At 39.2% G+C, this 24,402-nt stretch overlaps 1 protein-coding gene across 2 annotated transcripts in view; it reads right to left on the bottom strand.

The window, feature by feature from the left end:
* Nucleotides 1-549: 549 nt before the first annotated feature.
* PRKCH (protein kinase C eta) overlaps nucleotides 550-24,402 on the bottom strand; it is a 122,758-nt gene continuing 98,905 nt past the window's right edge. For both annotated transcript variants that reach the window (XM_072427561.1, XM_072427560.1), the window contains exons 11-14: nucleotides 16,383-16,521; nucleotides 14,951-15,139; nucleotides 4,532-4,675; nucleotides 550-3,452 (exon numbers count right to left, since the gene is read on the bottom strand). In XM_072427561.1, coding sequence (XP_072283662.1) covers nucleotides 3,273-3,452; nucleotides 4,532-4,675; nucleotides 14,951-15,139; nucleotides 16,383-16,521 — 652 coding nt within the window. In that variant the 3' untranslated portion in view covers nucleotides 550-3,272. The remainder of the gene's footprint in view (nucleotides 3,453-4,531; nucleotides 4,676-14,950; nucleotides 15,140-16,382; nucleotides 16,522-24,402) is intronic.

Genomic DNA, 24,402 nt, shown 5'->3' with positions numbered 1-24,402 from the left:
GTCAGAAAACCAGAACTGCACAGAAATGTCTTGCTTGAACCAGTAATAGTAATGACTGGTCATGATAGGTGTTTTTGTAGCAGTCTCAGTGCCTTGGGCCAGGCCAGTTTCTTTCCCCAAATCCCCAAGACACACATGAGCATTGATCCAAGGTTGCAATCCTGCCTGGAAGTGTGGCAAATAGGCTGCTAAAATTTTCTACGTTATCAATAGACTCCCTTCCCAATTAATTTGGCCTTTGTTCTTTTATACTTGGACTTCCAGATGTAGGAAGACATACTCGCCCAAACAACTCTGAGAAACATCTCCCTTTGTTTCCATACAACTCCCAATGGTGTCAAAGGAACATTAAGCCTCATATTTGTATCCAAAATTGTAATATGAGAATTGTAGAAAAGTAATTCTGATATTTTCTTCTGGATCTTACGTATACGGGACACCTGAGCACCACAATGACTTGAGTTCAGCATTCGAGAAAGGCTTGGCAAATACATTGACATGGCATTTTTAGCTGAATAGTCAGTGAACAAAACACAAAGACTCTTCACACTGTATCATAAATATATTTCTAAAAGTCAAAATATTCCAATACAATAAGCAGGGTTAAAATGTTTTTACAGTTCGTGTTTGACATTAGAAGCTAAAAACAGGGAATGGGAGTGTGTAATCACTTCATATGTCAGTCTCAGACCTCTATAGATAAGATCAAGGGACATTGTGCACTCCTACAGATCAATAACATGACATCTTTAAAATATGGAATACATTTGGTAGACATATTTATCTGCAGTCTGCTAGCCATACATGTTATGGTACAAATGGCTAGATACAATAATTATTACTATGAAAGGACTATTCAACCAATTTAAAATTTGAACAATTTGCTTTTTTTTTGTTTGGAATAGTTGCTTTGAAGTGAAAGTAAAGAATTTAGGATTATATATTGTTACTTATATGCCCAGTATTAAAATTACAGCAAACCTGCCATCGTGAAACTATTAGTTGGTGGACTCTAATCCTGACCCAACAGGTTCAAAACTTGATTGAAGAAGTCAGGCAGACCATAGTAAAAAAAATTGTATACCTACAAAGGTCAGGGACTGATGTCGGAGGGTCAGCAACTAGTCTGATCACAAGGTGAAGTCAGTCTGCCAACCTCCATGTCTTTACTTATAAGGTTTGCCCATGTAATGTCTAAATGGCACCATAGCCACAAGTCAGACCATGACTTCCCAATTCAAAATCTCAAAATTCAGTGTAGTTTTGGAATCTGATTATTAGCCATATGAAAAACCAAAAACATCTCCTAATGGGCAAGTCTACGTGGATATAAAAAAACCAACAACCCTTCGATTATCTGTCCTATCTTTCCATGTGCTTTTTCACCTCTGGCCAACAGTTTCAGTCTTGGCTAATCAAGGCATAAGATCCCAAGAGACTGGAACGATGTTGCACTCCTAGCATATCTAGTAATTTCGGCCTAGGGTGGCTTACAACACAGGCAAAATCAGAGAGGTGATGGGGGAGGCCATCATTGTCAGGTTCAGGTTAATTTACAATCTGTGTAGGTGGTTAGATTAGGTCAGGGAGGGTAAGTTAGTCAAAACCCAAACAGTTAAAATGGCTGGGTGTGCTTGGATAGTCCATATTGATTTAAAAACCCCACCAACCTTTTTCCTCTCTATCCCACCCTTCCAGCTGCATCCTAACCTCTGCCCAACAGCTGTAGCCTTCAGTAATGGTAGAAGGACCCCCATGAAAGAGGTTTTACTCTAGCATATCTAGCGTAGAATTATTTCCCCTTTTCAGCCTATAGGAACCCATAGAAAGGTCAGACGAGGTAACCATTGTTTGGTAGAGGTCATATTAGGAACTGTGTGGAATATTCCTAGATACTTAAACTAGGAAGGTTGAAGAGGGTGGGCTACTAGGTTTTATAAAAGGTTTAAACTTAACCCAGATACTTTCACAAGGCTGGGCACACATGAACTTGAAGCAAAATTACTTTTTGCTATGGGGCACTTTAGAAGGTTATACTGCTGTTCTGTGCACTGGGGTGGTCTATGGTGACTGTAAGCTTATATATCAACCACACACACCACAATCATTTCCAAAACTTTTTTCTATTGTTCAGGAATCCTACTAGGTTAATAGGATGTATATGAGCATTTCGTTTGTTACTGATTTTTTTTTAAGTAAGTAAGAAATAAAATAGATTACATTTTAAAAAAGGAAACACAATAAAATTAGCTTGTGCTGTATCTTGTGCTCTTATGTAACAGTCCATCTCCTACTGCCTAGGAGGAGCTTATGAAAAACAAGGAACATCAATATTAACTTGTATATCCAACACAATTTTTGGGGGTTTTGTATAGAAATTAAGGTTGTGTCTGTGAGTGTTTGGATTTACCCTTTTTTGTCTTTGTTGCAATGGTCACCAGGACAAATAAAAGGGGTAATTTTCCTTGGCGGGCCATAGACAGCAATTAAACGTGACAGAGAATGTAAACACTTTCCAACTTTATCCAAAATGAAAAAAATACATACACTCCAGATATAACCTCCAATATACTTTTACCCATACTACTCAATTGTGTCACCTTCTGGTGGGAAGCTTTTCAACTCTGATGTGACCGACTTTGTATGCTTTACCAAGGATCCATTAGTACCACCTTTAAACAAATTTCCCTTAACTCCAGGTCAAGCTTAATCAGCTGTCTGGTTTTTAATCTATAAACTGTATTGTAGTTTTATTTATTTTTTTGCTCTCTCCTCCAAAATTGCTATGGGTTGGAACCAGTTTTGTAACAGTGTAAAAAAATATTGTGTTTTCACAGTTCAGAGTTGTTTCCAACTCTCAAGAGTCTCCTGCAACGTTGCACCATTTTGGCTTTCGGCGTGCCTACAGCTGTGAAGCAGAGATTGAAGCTGCAGCCTCAAGCAGGAAACTTCCTATCGCTCGCCGACTGGTTCGGCACAGATGGACTCTGATGCAGATTGCAAGCCAGAGACAACAAGAATGTGGCGTTTAACAGTTGGGAGAAATCTCCACCACAGCCATTAATGTGTTGAATGCTGGAGCCTTCAGCTTTCAAACAGCAGATGCGATTCAGGGCATGCAGATACAGTACCGGCGCTATAAATAATGAATCTCTTCAGCGCAGGAATGCTCTATGCCAAAAAAGACACATTGGCTGCTTCTCTCCTGTCCTGTGCTGCCATCAGGTTTTATGGTCCTGCAAAGACAGGGGTAAAACTCTGCTGGCCTGCACTCATTGCAGCATACGGGCATTTCCATCCTGTGTATTACCCTGGGGTTCTGGAGCGGTGTACGAGAAGTTCCTGAACTCATCCTGATTAATCATTGGGATCAACCGCTCATCGATGGGAGTTAATACTGCTTCCTCTTTAATGAACTCGGGGTCGAAGTTGCTCACATCCTCCCTGGTTTTCTGGACAATAGAAAAAGAAATGTTATCTCAGCCAAATCACTTTAAAAGTCAGTAACAGTAACATAGGTCATGGAAATTTCCTGAGGTTAGGCAAAAGGAGACTACAACAAAAGGGGACTGCACTGGTCCCATATAATCAGTCCACATGATGTATCCCTGTTCTTTCTTTCTCTCCCCATCAAAAATGATTAAACAACCAAAGCTTTTCCATTTTTTTACCTTTTAAGACCAGAGACATCACTGTTAAGTGTTCCACTTTATAAGACTGGCAGATCTCCGCTTGTGGGATGAGCAAAAGGGCGATACTTCCTTCAACCAGTAAATGAGGTGGTCCCTATATGACTTGCTACAGCTTCTAATGCACATAGGGCCTGATGTAATAAAGCTCTTCAAGAGTGGAGAGGATAAGTTATCTTGGGAGATTCTTGGTGTTTCAGCAACACTGGAATTTGGAGCATCTATCTGGTCAAAGACTGAAAACATTTGCCAAATGATTTTTAAGAAAACCATTTCAGGTTTGCTGGATAACCTATGTTCTCTGATGATAGTCCAGTCTGGAATACCTTTGATAAATAAGGCCTTTTGAGAGATCCTTTAAACATACAGGGAAGTCAAACAAGTGAAAACAATTTTGAAACAGGAGAGGAGCTGGTACAACCGTGCAAGACTAAAAGGTAAGGCTGGAACTCAATTTCAATATAAAAAGTCTACCACAAATCCCAAATATTTACACTCAGCAATTACTTCTTACATTACTTTGCATCTTTGTATCTGCACCAGCTAAATAAAAATACAGATCTGCAATGCCCCACACAAAGTATTTTGAGCATACAAGATCCAATCCAGCAAACCAGTAAATACACATGAAATACATATAAAAAAGCTGTTTTAGCAAGCAATTTATTCTCCTCTGCTTCCTTTCTATTCAATTCTGGGACTTATAGAGCCCCAGCACAACCCAGCAGATTACACTACTTTCTCTGACAGGTTGATAGACTTTAAAATGGATAAAGTTGTGTCCTATCTCTACAGTTTAAAGTGCGCTTTGAAAATGGCCCAATAGCTGTAATAATACTTACAATTCTGGGCCTAAATGGAGGCTCAATTTCTTTTTTGTTGAGTTGCTCCCAGTTAATATCTTTAAAAAATGGGTGCCAAAGGATGGCTTTCTCTCCTCCCAAGGCCAGGCTTCCGAGGCGCTTGTTTGGCTTCTTCTTCATGAACTGCAAAATGGGATATGAAATTAGTGAAATTAGTAATTTTCTAACATACAAAAGAGTGACAATCATGGACATCACTATCCCAGTATCAATACTTCCTACATCACAACACAAACAAATAGAAAAGTAAAATATAGACCCTGATTTATGAAAGCTCTCCAAGGCTGGAGAGAATACACTTTCATCAGTGAAGCTGGGTGATCCAGCAAACCTGGAATGGATCTACACATACATACACACAATTATATATCCTGCACCTAAAAGTAAAGGGTTCAGTATGACAGGTAGCATCATTCCTCGTTTGTGTTTGGGTGTTCCAGGCTATCTTTGCACCTCTTAGTTTATTGATCATAACATAATGTAAATTAAAAAATCCATTAAAAACAGAGTCGACCTTTATGATGGAAAAAGCAGGTGTGCAAATCCAGGAACTTGGCACAGCTTACCTCCTGCCAGAGTTCTGAGGAATGAATAAATGCATTTTACTGCAGTGTGAACTCACCCTACCAGATGCATGGAGGAAAATACATCTGGCAGAATCAAAGACTACCCCATCTACTTATCCAACTTTCTTAAACTGAACATATTCTGGGTTCTCTGGTCCTGTATGTGCATAGGTTATAATGGCAGTGTCTAGGATAACCATTACAAGCTTGCTTACGTTTATTCTGTTTATCACATTGAAGGAAATGGCACCCCCAGCACTGCATCTCATTATAAATGTAATCCTGGGTAAATAAATGTTTCTTTTAACAATCAACTCCAGAAAACAGCTAAGCTTTTAGTTAATATAAAAATATTACCATTGTTTTAGCTACCAAATGATTTGTATTTTTTCCTATCCCCTCCAGAAATTTACACATCCTTGCCAGGCAGCATAGCCAGGAACAACAATAGAGAATAGAGGTTATCTCTCTGCTCGGTCCTCATATTGGATCAGCTCCAAGAACTGATGTCTCTCCCCAAGTTTGGGAGCTGCTGTACAGATAATAACCAGAGGTACACATCCATTCCAATCCAAGTATCCATACTAGCTGCATTTACCATCACTTTATTTTTTATTACAGAAATGTATTTATTGATGCTTGGTAATATATGGAGTTCAGCTCCAAAGCTTTCACTTACTGAATCATTTTTCCTTTTAAGTAAATTTTTCAGTACTTTGTGTGATTCTCCAGGCAGCAATCCAAAGCACTACTGTCTTGGCTCATGTGCCAGGCGAGAAGATATTTACAGCAGCTTAATGTCTTTCTTTTACTGACCTTCTGAAGGACGTTGTTCCTCAAGTGGATGGCTTCATCAATAACAGCTTAACAAGCCTGACAATTCATGTTTGATTTCAACCTACCATTAATCTTGGAGCACAGTTTTGTTTCAGACATGTCTACATCTCTTAGATAACCTCAAGTGACTTGTAACAGAAGTGAATCACTGCTTTGAGGAAATATGTACACAGTGAAATGAAGTAAAAGTATTGTTTGCTGGTTCATTGTCTTGTGGTTCACATCAGTCATACCTATACACATGACCTGTGGTTGTTGCAATTCTGCTGTAATTTGTGGGAATTTTCCTTACTCGTGTCCTAAAGCATCTGGAACCCAATGACTTCTAAATCTGGCATTCATTTATATTTCCCAATTACACTTTTGCATTATGCTTTTCTACTCCCCATTCTTGGCACAGATCTCCACCAGGCATTATGTATATTGCATGCCTGATTTCCATGTCTCCTGGCTTATGTCAAAGCTAACATTCATAAAAAAAAAAAAAAAGTATTACCTTTAGTAAAAAAAAACACTTACATTTAAGGGGAACCCTTCTTTTATAATTTGACTATGAAAAGAAGTAGTAGCTGCATATCCAAGGGTTGCTCCCCAATAGAATATAAGGCTGGGACCATATTTGCACATTATGGCAAGCTTATATTCCAGTGTTCCTTCCACAGTTCTTGTCCCACTTACCATTCTGACCTAGTAGAAAAATACTCGCCTAGCCGCTCTCTCCACTCCTCCAGTGACCTACTAATGACTTCCTCACTCATAACCTCATCACACATCTTTTTTAGAGCTGCCCCGACTCTCTGGAATGGTCTTCCTCGTCCTATTTGGCTTGCTCCTACTTTCTGCTGATTTAAAAGAGCCCTCAAACCCCATTTTTTTCAAACTTGCCTACCCATCATCTTCTGTCTTTTGAAACCCTCACTACTTCCACCACTACATATCTCCCCTCTTATTGTGTGTTACTTCCCCCACCTCCTATATTGCAAGCTCTGCGGGGCAGGGTCCTCCCCTCCTCCTGTGTCACTGTCTGTATTCGTCTGTCATTTGCAACCACTATTTATTGTACAGTGCTGGGTAATATGTTGGCGCTAAAATAATCCTGTTTAATATTAAAAAAATAATATTACATTCTGCCCCCATCTCCCCTGCTGCTGACTTCTGCAGGTTGCATGGTGCTGCTATTGGCTCCTAGCCAATGACCATTTACCTCCAGCATATGTGCAAAAGATATTTAACCACATGTACTTTACGTCAATGCCAAACTTTAAAAACCATTAAACACCAAATTGGATGCCAAAATCAAGCATAGAATTCATTATTATTGTTACAATGATGACAATTTCTCCAGTGGGCACACATGTATTGTAAAGCAAGAAAAGATAAAAAAAACTTTTAATATTTTATTGCTGTTGGTGCAGTCTTGTTTAGGTGACAACTGCCCCACCCCCACATATCATGGGTGTCACCCAGATACAAAAGGGTACATTCCACAGAATGGGGTCACGGAAATACAAACATGACAAATGTCAAATGTTTAACTTTTCTCTGTCCTTTCTAAAGGGCAAAAAATATGTGGTTGGGGTTAAGCTTTTACCACTCCCCAAATACCTAACCATACCCCTAACCGTTAAACATATCACTAACCCCCTAAACCCAAAAGCAAACCCCTTTATCATTGACCTGAAATATAAGCTAGCTTGATTCCAGATTTTCTGAGCAGGGGACGTTGCATCTAAACCAAGTATGTCCTGCAATGAAAACGACCTGTGCCTGACAGCAATGCTATGAATTTTGGTCTCATGGAAGCAAATAGTTCTTCTTTCCTAGACAACTACTTTGTGAGAGAACTTTCTGTGTTGCAAGGGTTTGGGTGCCATGTACTTTTGTGTTGTTGGTGAAAGAAAGACAATATTACAGGTGGATCAGGTCTAAGAAGGATTCAGGTTTCCAGCTATGCTGACTTAAGCACTGATGTGTATTTTATGAGCCTGTCAGCCTGCTCGTATGAAACCAAAAATGCCCTGTGTTCATCTCCTTCAGACTGTCTGATGCCATTTCAGTTAGCCCTGGCGAGTCTCCAGCTGCAGAAATTCCACCTCACTATGGTGAATGACGGTTCTGTTTGGTCTCTAGCAGGTGGGGGAAAGTAAGAGACACATTTACAAGTAGTTCCCGAAATTAAATAAAGTGGATATTTATGGAGTTGGTGCACAAAAAACCCACAATGTGCATAAAGAAAAAGTTTCAAATTTCTTTTTAAATTCTGTTCAACCACGGCTGTGCCATAATTAGTCTAGCTAAAACCTACAATCTTAGGACAGCAGCATGACCTTGTATGATCCAAACCTACACACATTGTGTACATGTTTTATATGTGGTATGATGTCAGGGCTTGAAATTTTAAGCTTATGCTATGATAGCAGTGATTTACAATAAACAACTTATAGGAAAAAAAAAAAAAAAAAAAAAAGAGTATAAGGCCATGTTCAGAAAGAGAATTACTTCAAGTAGTACCCCTGTAATTTATGGTGTTCAGCCAGTACGGAACAGTGACCAAATGCAGGAGCTATTGAAACTTTATTATTTTTTTACAGGTCTTTGAAGGCAGTGATTGCAGTGCAGTTTTTTTAAGAAGCTGCATGCAGAAGTTAAGGGTGGCCTGTCCCTGATTTTTCTAGACTTGCATATGAAGGCTGTCCAAAAGGAGTTGAAACTGTTCTGAAGGACAGCAGTTGACACTTCTAGTGTGGAAGAACCACTAAAAATGCTTAAAGTGTTTCAACAAAAGCTCAGAAATGAAGGTCCCTTTGCCACTTCTGAGCACATATTGGTTGAAGTTGAGCACCTAAGAGTGGTTAACCACAAATTGTGAACTGTCCATCAAAAGTTGACTACTAGCCGCCTTTGGTTGGACATTTGAAGGCAGATAAAAAGTGGTTGAAAATGTTCTAAAGGCTAGCAAAAGACACGTGACCCTTTTGATACCTGTGTTGGGGGAACCACACTACGACCACTGGTTTAGGTGCTTGAGCATACGCTTTGTAATGTAGGTCAATGCTTCCTTTTCACCACTCCCGAGTACATAGTGGTTGAAACTGGGCACCCAAGGATGGTTACCCACAAACTGTTAACTGCTCATCTAAAATTGCCTACTAGCATATGGATGGACATTTGAAGGCCATTGAAAATGTTCTGAAGGACATCAGAAGACACATGGTCCTTTTGTGGCATGTGGTGGGAGCACCACATTATGACCTCTTACGATCGCTCTTCAGCAAAAGGTCAGGCATGAAGGTCAATACCACCTTTTCACCAATTATGAACACTTAATGAGTAAAATTGGGCACCCCAGTTCAATAACCACCAAATGTGTACTGCCCATCTGCAGTTGCCTACTACCCTACAGAAGGACAGTTTGTCTACACTTTGTCAGCCAAATACCCAAGAATGACAAGGGGATCCACAAGGATTCAGAGTTATTTAATGCAATGTTGGGAGTCAGTATGTGTGTGTGTGTGTGTGGGGGGGTAATTGTAAATTATTGGCCTAGATGACCAGGGGTCAGGATATTTGGTGGTGGAAAATGAGTGGTGTGGAGAATGTTTGTCCCCTTTTAGATCTAAGTGTCAGAAGAGCTAATCCACAGGGAAGAACTGTCTGTTTTAATTTTCAGGGTTATCATATATAGAACTTGTAGAGGAATCTTCATTAGGGTGCTGGTATACACTAATAAGGACCTGTAAACCCAGGAGGCCAGGAAATTGAGACGCTTTTCTACAGTCAAAGGCCATTTGAATCCCAGTACAAACACATTACCCCTACGCCAGAAGACATCCAGACCAGAAACCCGCTTTAAACAAATATGACCTATCCTACTGACCCCCCAATATACCATTTACCAGTTAAAAGTAAACCACAGATTACAAACCTTTAAGTATTTCTGTATTCTAAAAAAGAAAAGCTTTTCTAAAGCCATTTACAGCACAGTGAAATATTAGGCTACGTACACACTTGCAATGCTTCTTGTCCAATAATCGGCTCAGGGCTGATATCGGACGAGAATCTGGCGTGTGTACAGCGCCCGTCGTCTATCCTCTGAACGAACCTCCTGGCGGATCCACTGACGATGAACGATCATAATGAAAGCGAAAGGGGAGAGCGCATAGCAGGGTGCCGCTCTGTTGTTCTCCCCCTCCCCTCTTCATAGAGCAGATCGGCGCTGTATGTACAACACTCGTTCATGCATCGTGCAGTCCTTCGTTGTTGGAAAGGATCGTGAAAGACAATTATTGTACGTGTGTACCCAGCTTTAGCTCTACTTCTCAAACTTTAAGGTACACCACAATCTTGGAAGCTGGCTAGCCCTCTAATGTAAACACACAGCAGGTGTTTCTAACCAGTTGGAAACCCACATAAACCAGATTTTAGAATGTTTGCTGTGATTTTTGAGGACCTAAAAGGAATAACTTTACATTAAAACTACTCAGATATGTCAGGACTCGTAAGCAGCATAATAAAAATACTGCCAACTGTGGATTTACAAAATAAATAACTTTTTTATGGAGCTGTATATAATGTTAATATGCCCCCTTTACCAACACAAATCCTTGTATATTAGGAAGAATTGGAGGGAAAAAAATTATAATTTTAAAGAATATTCTAGAAGACCATTGTACTGTTAAAAATCCGTATTCCAAAATTAGCTAGGAATGTTATGGATTCTCCCACAGGAAGTAAACGAGACTAAGCAACAGGATGGAAATGTACACACTTACAGCATACTCCTGGGGTGTAGCGAGAAAAGCTACACAACATTTCCGCATCCCCAGCTAAAATAAAGACTGTGTACAAAAAGCAAAAGATCCCCAGGGACAAAAATAACCTTAGCCGATATCTGCTTCTCAGGAACACAGGCTGACGTTTTACAATGCTTCATTATTAAAAATGATGTGACAGGCTTTGAACTTGGGACTAAACGGCGAGTATATAGAAACTAGAAAGGAAAAACAGAAAACATCCCCCTCCCATACTGACTATATGACATTTAACTCACAATTAACAGGTTGCATGAAATGTGACTGCACTCCAGGTCACACACTATTGGCTAGCATTTGGGAGTTCCTACCCTCTCTGGCAGCGTTTCCCAACCACGGTTCTACCAGAGGAGACACCAATGATCTTTTGGCTGTAAAGGTGACATTCTTGCCTGATTGGCCTTGATTTAATAAAGCTCTCCAAGGCTGGAGAGGCTACACTTGTATCAGCGAAAATGGGTAATCCAGCAAACCTGGAATGGATCTGGTCCAGGATTGAAAACATTTGCTAACAGATAGCAAATGACTTAAGGTTTGCTGGATCAGCTTTACTGATGAAGATGTATCCTCTCCAGCTTTAGAGAGCTTTATTAAATCAGCCCCATTATTCCCACCAACCACCATGCTAACATACTGTAACCTCTTGATATACTAATTATAGCAGATGTTCCTTGAAGACCTGAAAGTTATTTCAAAGGTTCCCCAATGTTAGAAAGGTTGAGAAAGGCTTCTCCAAAGTGAAATGTCCGAACAAGGCCTAACCTGTATGTGCCGACTATGAGCCAGCTCCTCCCGTAACTGCAGGAAAGTTTTTGGATATGTAAAAAAGAGGTGTATGTATATTTTTGGATACATCCCTATTATTTTATAGAATCAGATTTATATAGTGTAAATCATATTTGTTAATTACACAAGCAAGCCCTGCTTTCTTCTGATAATATTGCAGTTATTGCTCGTTTTTCTATGGGATAATTTTAAAAAATGCTTTATTGGCTTAATCAGAGTCTCATGGTTTTCTTCCCTACCAATTCCAGCTGTGACAACCAAACCCAAAGCCACTCTTCGTGAGTCTCCAACTGGTCTTGCCAGTCCAGGAATGCAGGATCAGCAGGCAACACGCGTGCCCTAGTGTAAGGTATGATGCCCATATTCCGGATCTGTAGAGATGAGGACTGGAGCACTGGGTACCACAGGACTCCATATATAAGTAAATATTTCCTTGATGTGTTATTCTCTATACCAGCCATTTTTAACTGAGGTTCCATGGAATCCTAAGGTTCCTCCAGAGGCTGCAAGGGTTTCTTCAAGCTGTGGCCGGTTAACCTTCCTACCTAGATTGCCTAGTTTTGGGTCCAAAGCAACTTGACAAAGCCAACAGTATGACCCAAATTATATTTTTAGCTGTTGGATGGGGGATGTTCTGTTCACCACTGACTTTAAATTAATTTCTTTTAGCCATTCCCCCAGAACTTAAACATTAATTAAAAAAATTGAGGCTGGCCTAGATAAATTAATAATTACCTACCCCCCCCCCCCATTTTGATTTAACTTGGGGCATTTTATTAAAATTTAGAGAATGCCCAGTATTCAGCTTTTAAAAGACACTTTTACTAGTTACAAAGAAAGTTCCGAAAGCATGTTTTATGAAAAAAGCACCCTAATTGGTCACTAGTTTAACTTCTGATCATTCTCCTATCATATCTATTTCTTTTTTGTATGTACAAGGTCCGTCTGAATTAAATCAACAGATTTACAGTCCAATAACTTGAAACACCCACAACGTTCTTCGCTTTACAGAAGGGAGTTTGGCCATGGAGTTTATACTCATAAGCATTGCTTTTTCATTTTTTATTATCATATAATAAAGGCAAGTATGTTGACAAGCATCCTTTAAAGCCATTTAAAGTATGAATTTTAATGAACTGTCTGTCTATAAAAAATTCTAACTCATTTAAACTTTCACTATATATTCCTATGACTTATCACTGCAAGGATGTGCGATAAGTGTAAGATATTTTAATAAATGGAAGGTGGACCTAAGCTTTGTTCTCCAGATGACCTGCGTCACTGAATTGTAAAGGGATTAGACATTAATGAGAGTGGGGATTAATGTGAACTCATATTAAACATCGGTGTATCGATACACATGTATCGGTGTTACAGAGTCTTCCTCAAATTCGCTTATTGTTCTGAAGAGCCTAAGACAACCATGTCCAGACACATAGGGTCTCATACAAGGAAGGGTCTCAAGGAAAGGTTCAGCAAGACATTTTGTTTAGTGGTATTGAATGGATATTAGAGAAGAAGAGAGGAAGGTTCACATCTGTGCATTGCAGTGTGCTGAAATACATGTGAATCACAATTATTAACACGGCAACTCATCACAACACTTGTGTTGCTGCCAATCAAAAGTCGGAATGGGCCTAATACCACCTAAAAAATTTTTTAAAAATTTTAAATGATGTGGGGAAAAGTTAGAATTTTTGGGGGATTTTAGTTGCTGTCTGTACCCTGATAGATAGGATTTCTTTTTTTAGCTGTGACAAATATATAGAATGGACATGTTCCCCAATTTGGAATGGAGCCTTTCCTTAAATTCCATGTCAATTAGAGACAGGAACCAATGTAATGTCGGAGGGACACCAATTCAACCGTTCCGAAATGTGTTGAATGTCCCAGAAGCTTTAGGCTTTATGTTAAGTAGACAACAGGTCCAGGCAAAGTATAAAGGGTTAAGCTGCTGGCATTGGCTGCAAAGCATGTCCAACTCTTTGTAGAGAATAAGTCCAGTCTGATGAGTGATGGAACCAGGTCAATGGACAGGCTAAAATTTTACCATCTCTATCCTAAAGATATTTTAGAGCCGGTCAAGAAATAGACAGGTTAAGAAACCTCTATTCATTCCTTTGCAAAAGAACCCCTTGGAGGGTAAGACACTGTTACTTCTAAAGCAATGTTCAAACTTCATATGATTGTCAAGCAATTATATAATTTGTATATAATATAAAAAAATGTTTTATATATTATAAAAGCAAGTGTGCGTACAGTGGTCTCCCAACGTCGTTCATCAATCTGCCCAGGAAGATCGGTGAATGACAAATTTGGAATGAACGTTGTGCTTTTATTTGGAACAGAACCCACACGGTCCTGCTCACTCCTACTCCCCTCTCCATAGGGGAGCATTGCGTGTACGGCACTTGTTCGTTAACCGGTCACCAAAAACAATTACAAAAGACCATTTCCAGAAAACATGATCTGACGTTTTATCCAACGTCTGTATGGGGCTTAGGTCTTTGGAAGGATAAAACTGGCCAAATAAGCCCTCCAATGCATTCTGAGTGATCTGAATACTTAAGAAGCTGGATCTCACAATACATTTATAAGGAGAAAGGAGCCATGTAGCACATTTGATGAAATAACAGGATAAGCCACTTAGAAATTGTAATTACCATTCTGAGAAGAGCAGAATTAGTATAGCACAATGACTCACTGCATTTATATATATATAATGAACAAATACACAATAAACTGTGCATAACACTTTGGGTTCAAGCAATAAGAACATGATCAATTACTTTAAAGTAGGTCTAAATGCAATCATTAATAAAAATCAATACAATTATTAAAATGCTTGGTCATCATGACATGAATATGCTTATTTAGATATTTCCTATGATTGTTCCCCTGCCTTGCCACTCTCTCACATCCACCCCTTGGACAAGTGGCTATCCTGATACACATTAGGTTGGCATGGTCCATTGTTGTGGCTACCAGTAAAATGGTGTACATGGCGCAATGCAGAAGAAGGCTGGAGCCGAGCAGCTGTACTCAGATGCAAATGTTTTATAAAAGGATTTTATAGAGAAAAAAACATAAAGATAGTTTATTTTTGTGTTCATCTAAACACCACCCGCCTGGTATTTGGAACTACTTCATTAGAAGTGGTAGCCAAAATTTTGTTTATAGAATTCTCAATTGGGAGAGTTCCTCTAAATTCCTCTGATCTTGGTTCATAAAAGAATTACACGTATTTAGGAAACCTCAAAAGAACTACTGACAGTTTTAAAGAATTCTGCTGAACAAGTGGAAATTTTGCACTGTGTTGGATACTGGGACAAAATATTCCAGTAATGCCAGCATCTCATGACCAAGTGAGTAATGGAAGATCTTAGTAATATACTTACAGCTTGCAGAATTCCCACAGCATCTTGGGAAAGCCACGCTGGATAGGCAATTTCATCATTCAAAATAGCTTCAAATAGGTCATCTTCATTTTCTGCTTCAAAAGGGGCATGACCACAAAGCATCTCATAGAGAAGAACGCCCATCGCCCACCAGTCCACCAGAGGTCCATACTGCATTTCCTGAAGAATCTGAAAAAAGGGGAACATGGTTGTCAGTTATATGGTAGAAGACATGGCAAGAAAAAACTGCAGGAAAAACTTTTAAGTGATATTTGGAAATATAGATAAATAAGGAGGTGGACCAGTCCTGGTTGGGTTTCTTGGCTAACTAACTGAAGCCTCCCCACGTCTACATCTGTAGTTATACTGCAGACAGTGCATACCAAGAGTCTCTTGTGCCCTTGGCAAAGCTTAAACCCCCTCTTTACTGCAAAAGTCAGTAGGTTGCCGCCACCATCCTCCTGATTCCATTGCTGGAAGATCAGAACCCCCCCATCCTCCCACATCCGCAATAGCAAGTAGCGTCAAACTCCTGCCTTGCACATTGTGTAAGTGATAAGTGAAGGCTTTGAGAAACATAAATGTAGGGTAGCCATCTTGTCCGAATGCGCCATGGTATTTATGCCCTAGATCGTCATGATCTACTCTATAGTCTTGCTACCAACCTACAATGTTGAAGGCTGAATAAAGGCTGATCTGGTTGCAGCAGAATGAATGCCTCCTAATATAAAATCTTTTATCAGAAACTCAAACCTACATTTTGATAAGATAAAGCTGAGAAATTCTAATAATGCTGTATATTGGGACATGTCTGGAACTTATTCATGCAGTCATTCCTCCAGTGCAATCTCTGCAAACTTTGAAGGATACAGCTACTCATTCATTAGAGTTCTTTGCCTATTTACCTTTCTCTCCTGCTAGTTTTATCATTTACTAAGGCCAATGGAATCTTGAATTCATTACCTTAAGCTTCCTATAATGAACAGGATACCATCGACAGTGTTCAGTCCAGGAGATGAACAGAAGGGCTACTATATATTGGCAGTATAGGAATTCACCTTGCTGCTCCTACTGCTAAGATGCTACAACATTGTACAAAAAGCACAAAGGCTACTGCATGAAAAGTAATTTTTCTATGAACCTCTAAAGACTAATTCACGTGGGTTTGAATGATGGGGTGTGGTTGAGACCTCCTGCAGTGTCTTCTCTGTGACTTACCATAGGAAATTAAAGGGGTGGTAGGGGATGTTTACTACCCCATCTACATTGCGGTAAAGAAACATGGTGGTTTAGGCTGGAGGGCAAGCTTTCACACGCTCAGATCCAACCAGGGAACTGCTGTTCCTATCGCCCCTGTCTGCCTGGCCTTAGACCTCCTGCCTTGGATGTAGTAATGTGTTGTGATAAATAATATATTTAAGAGGTACAATACCTCTGGTGCTATATAATCTGGAGTCCCACAAAATGTTGATGTGGTACACCCTTCACGAATGCCTTCTTTACACATTCCAAAATCGGCCAGCTTGCAGTGTCCTTCATGATCAAGCAGAACGTTGTCCAACTTTAGATCCCTGTAACAGATTTATTAGGTTTATTTATTTACAACTAATAGACAAATAAGAGAAACCGCATGCTAATCTCCAACGACCACATTTGACAAACACAAAGAAATATTCTCAATATTACGGTATTTTTTACGTTTGCACACTATTTAAAGAAGATACAAGAACCAAAATTGACACTATCTGCTTGGAGTTTGCAGATTCTCCCTGTGTTTGCATGGGTTTCCTCCCATATTCCAAAAATATGCAGTTACGTTATTTGGCTTCCCATCAAAATTGACCTTAGACTGTTTTAAAAACATATAGCTATGGTAGGGACATTAGATTGTGAGCCACTTTGAGGGACAGCTAGTGACATGACTATTAACTTTGTACAGTGCTATGTAATAAAAATAATAATATCACAATATTCATGCTTCTGCCTTGATATGACATTCCCGGTTGGTCTCTGCAAGGTTATTTTCTAAAATCCTTGCTATAAATGTAACTGACTACAGTTAATGTGTGTCCTGTAAAATTGTTTTTCACAGGACTGGGTAATTAAGCGCATACTTGCCAATTGTGCCCCACACCTTCGTAACGGCATTATTGCATCTCCTGCAGCCAACGCAATCCTTTGTCCACTGGCCAGCCATCAATAATGTTACTCCTGCAAGAATGTGTGCAAGAATACCATTATCCCTGGCTTCTAGGTCTATTCTTGATGGTGCCTAGAATAAAGGCCAGGCTCTACATTGAGAGATGTATGCACCATGTAATGTAAAGAAAAAACAAAAAAGCCGGGAACTAGGTAAAAGTTTTTTGGCAATATATACTTGCATATCTCTTTTGAGAAACCGCTCTACCTCCTGGTGACTTTTGTTATTGTGAGTTGGTTTTCACTTTAAGAAGGCCAAATAATAAAATAATCCACATTGCTTGGGTAGGGAAAAAAAAACCTTATAAGCCAGGACGATAAAGTGGTCTTAATCGAATACTTGGTGATCCTGCCGTTAAATGTCCTTGCGCAGAGTCAAATTTGTTCTCTTGTGTTGTCACACAAATGGAGTCTACAAAGAGCAGTTTCAGTACATTCACACATCTATGATCCACTGTTTTCACTACTAAGAAACCCACATTAGGAAAAAATACTATCCAGCCACTGCTTAGATGCATGAAGAAGTGTCAGCAAAGAGTTTACAGAAGAGCTTTCTGAAGGTTAAAACAACCATTGTGTTTATAAAAGGTAAAAGTTTATGACTCTTTACCAAGCTAAATATAACTCTATTAAGTCTACATTCCTTTTAAATAGCAATTTCATCCAAGAATGGAGTTAAAACACCGAAAGGGTTAGATGCAGAAGGGTTAAGCAGTCGTCCCTGACAATCACGGCAGTCAGTGGTTGACGTATGTGACATTTCTCAGGTCCTGATGGTTCCTTGGCAGTCTGTGGTATATTGCTCTGTGGTCACTAACTTTTTGGGCATATCTCCCAGGCCTAAGCTCGGGGCTTTAATTTCTAAACAGTGATTGGATAGCAGCTCCAGCCTTGGCGCGCACTATAAAGCAGCACAAAGGCTTCTTTTTTCTGTCCATGGCTAGCATTCCAGGAAAATATCCTTCACACCTCAGCAGTTTCTCATCAATCATTTTTCCTTAGCAACACTGATTCATTTTTCTTCCTCTTCAGAGGAGTGTTTAATGAAATTGCTGCCTCATGCAATGACACCATTTTTTCACACCAATAAAGAACGTGCTAACGGATCACATAGTAGACATTGGAGAAGTCAGACTAAGCCCTTGGTTACTTTAGCTTAGAGTGGAAAGGCTTGTCATCATGGCAGGTTATGCTCCAATAAATACTTGTGCAGCCATTGTTGGTTTTCAAATAAAAAATTGGCTGAATGCAAACCTCCAGGCAAACTGCTGAATTCCCAGCTCATATATATATATATATATATATATATATATATATATATATATATATATATATATATATATATATATATATATATATATATATATATATATATTTATATTTAGGGCCATATCGCTTTTGGGAACTATGCTGCAGCTTTGTGCAAAAAAACTGTTCCCAACCTCTACCACTGGGACATGTTGGGACTGTGGGTTCACCCTGCAGCAGAGCACTCTGGGTGTAAAAAGGCCTATGCATTTTACATGCACTTTTGTGATTCTGTGCAGACTCGTGATTTACACAATATCAGAATCTTCACCTCGGTCAAGTGGGAAGGAGATGATCTAAGAAGCGAACTTTCCAACTCTTGGAGGTAGGGAAGGACAACACTATTTAGCCCAAAATATGAGCAAAATTCATAAAAACCTTTTAAAAACACCCCTCCTTCTTTTTTACAGGGTAAAGTATTTTGCATTATTTTGGTTGGTTATGATGGGTCTTTTGCTCTGTTGATCTTTAGTGGATAGTTGTTGGCCTCCAGTAGATGGCGCTGTGTCTTCAAGTAGAGTGTTACAGTATGTCTTTGACAGCTCCAATCTGTCAAATCAAAGACAAATGCAGTCCCAGGACATGCCACTAGGTGTTACCCGAGTATAAAGTGATTTTTTTTTTAATAGTATTTTCAGGTCAAAAATATTGGTTTATTCCTGAGTATGCATTTCAACTTTGGAGTTCTACAGTATGTTAATTCTGCTTTCTATAATACCAAAGACAGTGTTAAAAAACAAAAAAAACAAAAAAAAAAAATGGCAGCAGAAAGAACATGAAGAATAAAACAATTTCAGAGAGGCCACTAAAAAGGTCTCCAAAAGATTTTACTTCCTGTGTGATTTGATCAATCAGCACATACCAAGAAATGTTGGCCAAAATGTATTAATCATTTTCTATATAAGACCAAGTGCTATTTGCCTTTCCTATAGAGCCGCATTAAGCTGATTTAAGTTGATTTGGAAGGAAGTCATCACAGATGGAGAGAGTAGCACAGGAATATAGAACGAGCACACAGTTATGTAACCATGATAAAAATAACTCAGCAGATTCCAAAGATTTACATAGGAGCCTCAAGGTAGAATAAATATAAATTACTATTCTAGGAAAATGTCTTCTTGTCAAATAAAATGATAAATCAAATTGAAATGCACACTTGATAGGTTCTAGGAATTAATTGATAGCCCAGCCTTTTTATTTTAAAATTACCCAGAGCCCACTTTTCCGAGATCTGATTAAAATATTTAGGAGGCAAAACCTCCTTGATAGGCAACAACTGCATCGAGCAGCCATTTTTAACCAGGTTTTTAGAAGTCCTTTGAACTGTGACTGATTGACCTTACATCTGATGATGCCTGTATAGTTCTGGAGCCGACACCACTTGAGCAGAGGCCTTTTTCCCATTGACCCTGAAAGTGGTGTTGAGGATTTCCCATTTTCTGCAATATTAGACAGGGACTGAAATGATGATGAAATAATAACCATCTGCTTTTCATCCCAAATTTAAACAATGACTTCAGTGCACCTTTAACCTGGGATTTTTTACAAGCTATACACACTATAACATGGCCAGAATTTCCAGATGCTGACATGGCCCATCTGATCCCTCCCCTGCCAAGAGCACACAACTATAAAGACATGACCCAATCCAGTTGCTGTGGGTCCAAATGAAAAAAGGCCGATTCCATATTCTTTTTTTGTTTTTTTAAATACCTTTGTATGATTTATTACTATGGATGAAAATCCTCTCCCAAAACTTGGAAAAGGACTGTGGTTACAAGTCAGACACTTGCACTTTGTACATGCTCAGCTTTGACTTGTTTATAGCCTGATCATACTGTTCCTTTGCTTCCTCAAGTTCCCTAGCAGTTCTTGTTGACACGTTGCCCTTGTAATAATAGAATGGTAGCCTGTTTTCTCCTAAGATCATAATAAACTTGTGGCAGGGGCTGTCCTTTGTCAAACATTTGGGATTCAAACTTCTCGGCACTGACGCAACTGTAGCCGGTGCCAGACCTATTCAGACAACACAGCAAAGGTCAGACAAACACAATGTGCCATCAAACAGCAATAAATGTTGTCTTTAACTTCCTTAAACATAGAAATTGCCAAAAACAAATAAGTACCAGGGAGAAGAAAATCCACTGTTCTGTTTTATGATCTGCAAGGAAAGCATGAACTTAAAGGGGAATATATTATACATACATACACACATATACATAAAAACATACATACATACAGTTAGGTCCATAAATATTTGGACAGAGACAACTTTTTTTTTCTAATTTTGGTTCTGTACATTACCACAATTAGTTTTAAATGAAACAACTCAGATGCAGTTGAACTGCGGACTTTTAATTTTTTTTATATATATATATATATATATACACACATACACACACATATATACACAGATAAAGCTGAACTCTGGAAAACAGCTTAACACATTATTTAAAATACATATAAGAAAGCGATCTTAGCTGTCAAAGGATTTGTATATTTTCCACATCCAGTCCTGTAAGTGGACAGTGAAAGAAGAAGCAACAGACAGAGGAGTTCATCGGTCTCTCTCCACTCCCATCAGTAAGTCCCTTGTTAGCACCTAAGCACACCTGATTAGTTCCTTGTGCTGCCTCCTCCTATCCCAGTCTGTGCCCTTCCATTATAATTATTATTATTAATATTATTAATAAACAGGATTTATATAGAACCAACATATTACGCAGCGCTGTACATTAAATAAGGGGTTCAAATGACAGGCAGAGACACAGGAGAAGAAAAGAACCCTGCCCTGAAGAGCTTACAATCCAAGAGGAGGGGGAAGTAGCATAAAATAGGAGGGATCTACAGGGGATTGTAAAAGGCTAATATCAAGTCATATTAGGACTTCGCCATATTTCTACTGGTAACTATTGTCACTGAGAAAGTAAGAGGTAATTTTAAATTATAGAACATGCAGTGAGGGAAAAAAACTTACAATGGACACATATGCATAAAAAGGAACATATGCATAAAAAGGAAAAAAGTGCAATGGAATGAAATATTAATGAGTTGTCTTGTGCTGCAATGCAACCCGGCTGCGTTAGGGTGCCATTCAAAATGGGGCATTACAGCACACTACCAAACCACACAGAGAAAAATGTGGCTCTTTTATCCTAAGAACCATGTAAAAGATACAAGAGCAATACATTTATATAGTGAGCCAATGCAAAGTCTTAACATCTAGGCCAAGTACACTATTTATAGATCTTTATTTACTTACATGTACAATTAACAGAGATCAGAATTACGAACATCACACATAACGACCCTGAACCACTTCCTCTGCTGACACGTAACATCTCAACCACAGCACCCAAGAGATAATAAATAGGGGTGACAATGACAGATTCAGCACCACCAGCTGCCTGCTGTACAATTTTCAAATATTGGTTCCTAAAGAACCAGTTTAGTGGTGCAGGCGGACAACGCAGGTCAGAAATTCACGTTCATGTTGATAAGTCTGAGCAAAGCCAGCAACATGCAACTCCTGCAAATGAATTGGAATAGGAAAAACCAATGAACTTTCCAATAAGTTAAAAAAAATCTTTACCTTACAACGGATTCAAAGTAGGATAAAACAGCCTTGCAGAGCTGGATTCTAAAAATGCTGCAACGTAAAATGAAACAATCTCCCGTGATTCCCAAATTTAATTAACTGCCCTGACCAAATTTTAGAGTTGTCCCTTTTCAGTATTTTTTCACAAACGGGTAAAATATTTGAATGCTACATTAGAGAACGATTTACTTTGTATGCTCTGAAATGCTAAATCCTATGTTATGAATTCGGAGAGGTGACCTTGGCAATCCTGACACCTCAAATGCTTGACTGGGCATCTGAAAATCCAGATTAATTTCCCGGTTCTTATCATTGCTATAAACAGATGGCGCAATATGTAGTGATCACACTTTGCAGAGTTTGCTCGGTTTCCATCTGTGATGTAATGATATCAGTGACTCACATCCCATCCTGCCCACTTTATCTCAATTTTTTTCTTCCTCCGTCAATCCTGGATTTACCGTCTAAATCTCTTTCCATCTTTCAGCCACAACTCTGATACACAACTCTGAATTAGGCAACTCAATATTTCCCCATCTAAAGTATTTACATTGATGACACTTCACGGTGAGGTCAACTAAATACATTTCTTAGCTGCTTTTTTTAATCACTATCAAAAAGGAAAAGCACTAAGGTTTCCCAAAGCAATGATTAATAAAGTATATGTAAAAAATTCAGAAAAGAAGTTCCATAAGGTTTAACTTATAAATGTGATTTTAAGGTCATCTTTAATATTTTTAATCTGCATTTTTTTAGTAAAATAATGCCTGGTAATCCTTCAATGAAACTTATTGTGTGTTATAGTGACAACCCGCTGTCTATCGTGCACCTATGTTGTCATGTTTTCGCTAGTGAATACAAATGAAGTCCACAAACCAGATGTGATTGTAATGAGGGGGTACCAACCAATCTCCTAATTCATTTTCTTTTCATTTTTGTTGAGGACAATTCAACAGGTGATGGTCCTGAACACCCTAAACTTCCAGGTGCAAGGGTGTAGTGGGGCAGGCACAAGGGGGAACGCCATGCCTTCACTTTTAATCGGGAATGGGAATTCCTTGGGGGGGGCGCACCAGCCAGAGCCACAGACCATGTCTCCCGTATTGAACTGCAGGCTTAAGGCATTGGGTGGGTTGTCTCACTTAACACAACCCAGCTCACTCCCCCATCGCAGGCTCAGACTGGGTGGGTTCTGGTATCATGACGTCACTCTGGGTGAAGTTTCTCCCTCTTTGAGTGACACATAGGCAGGGGTGTTGTGGGTCATGGACGTCATGGATAGTACCGTGCCCCCTCTTCTTTTTTTATGAGTACGCCCCGACCCGGGTCAGCAGGAATCTAGAAATACGCTTTGGTAAAGACAGAATGGGAGTGCCGAGCCTCCTGGGATATGCACATCACGAATGCCAGAAGGCTTGGGCTGCTCTGAGATTGAGCATGCGCAGAAGGGACTTTTCTGTCATTGAAAAAAAAAAAAGAGAGACTGCGCATGCATGAGATCGGCACTTTCTTTTATTTACAAAAACAGCATATGTCACCCAATCTTGCACCAGCACAGTGCGAGATCAAGTGAGTCAAGATCAACTGGAACCACATGGGACCGTATGAAAGACCACTCCAGGGGCATTGACAGCAAGTAAAAGTACGTATCATTTTTTAATTTTCACTTTAGTTCTGCTTTAAGGAAGCCAGATAAAGACCCAGGGCACTAGGCTATCCTGCCATTAAATGTCACTTTTGGGTGCTGGGCTGACCATATATGTAGGGCATGCTAGAATTAAACTTTTAAAGTATCTATGAATGTGTGAAAATATATATGAAGCATATTCATATATGCTTTTCTTTGCCTGACATTATTTAGTTGGATGGGATATCTCTGACCTTAGTAACAGAAGTCCTTTTGCCTCTTATGTATGCAAGCAAGTTGTGCATATGCAGACAGCACAGGGCACACTGCCTTATGGACGTGCATAATAGTCCTAGGATAGTGCTTTGCTATTTATGGATGGGATCCGGAACTTTCAGCTTTCCACGTGCCCTGAGAGATACACAACACACAACTACTACAACTGATATGCCGAGTGTAGCAGCTGCTGGCCTTTTATGTACATGCTACTCACCAACATCCTCTTACGGAACTAATAGAAAACCGAGTACAGAGGATTGGATAAGGCTGGGCTGTGTCTTGCCGTGTTAACCTTTCTCTAACCTTCTAATTAATATATCTGATTATATCTTTCAACACAGTTTTAACAATGGTTTGCAGTCTCAACTTTATTATTAGAAAAATTTGGTGTACTTGTGTCCTGAAATATACATACAGGAAGATAACATTTGAGTAATATGT

The sequence above is a fragment of the Pyxicephalus adspersus genome, chromosome 12, assembly GCF_032062135.1.
Source record: "Pyxicephalus adspersus chromosome 12, UCB_Pads_2.0, whole genome shotgun sequence".
Taxonomy (NCBI): Eukaryota; Metazoa; Chordata; class Amphibia; order Anura; family Pyxicephalidae; genus Pyxicephalus; species Pyxicephalus adspersus.
This window is presented reverse-complemented; position numbering and strand designations above follow the sequence as displayed.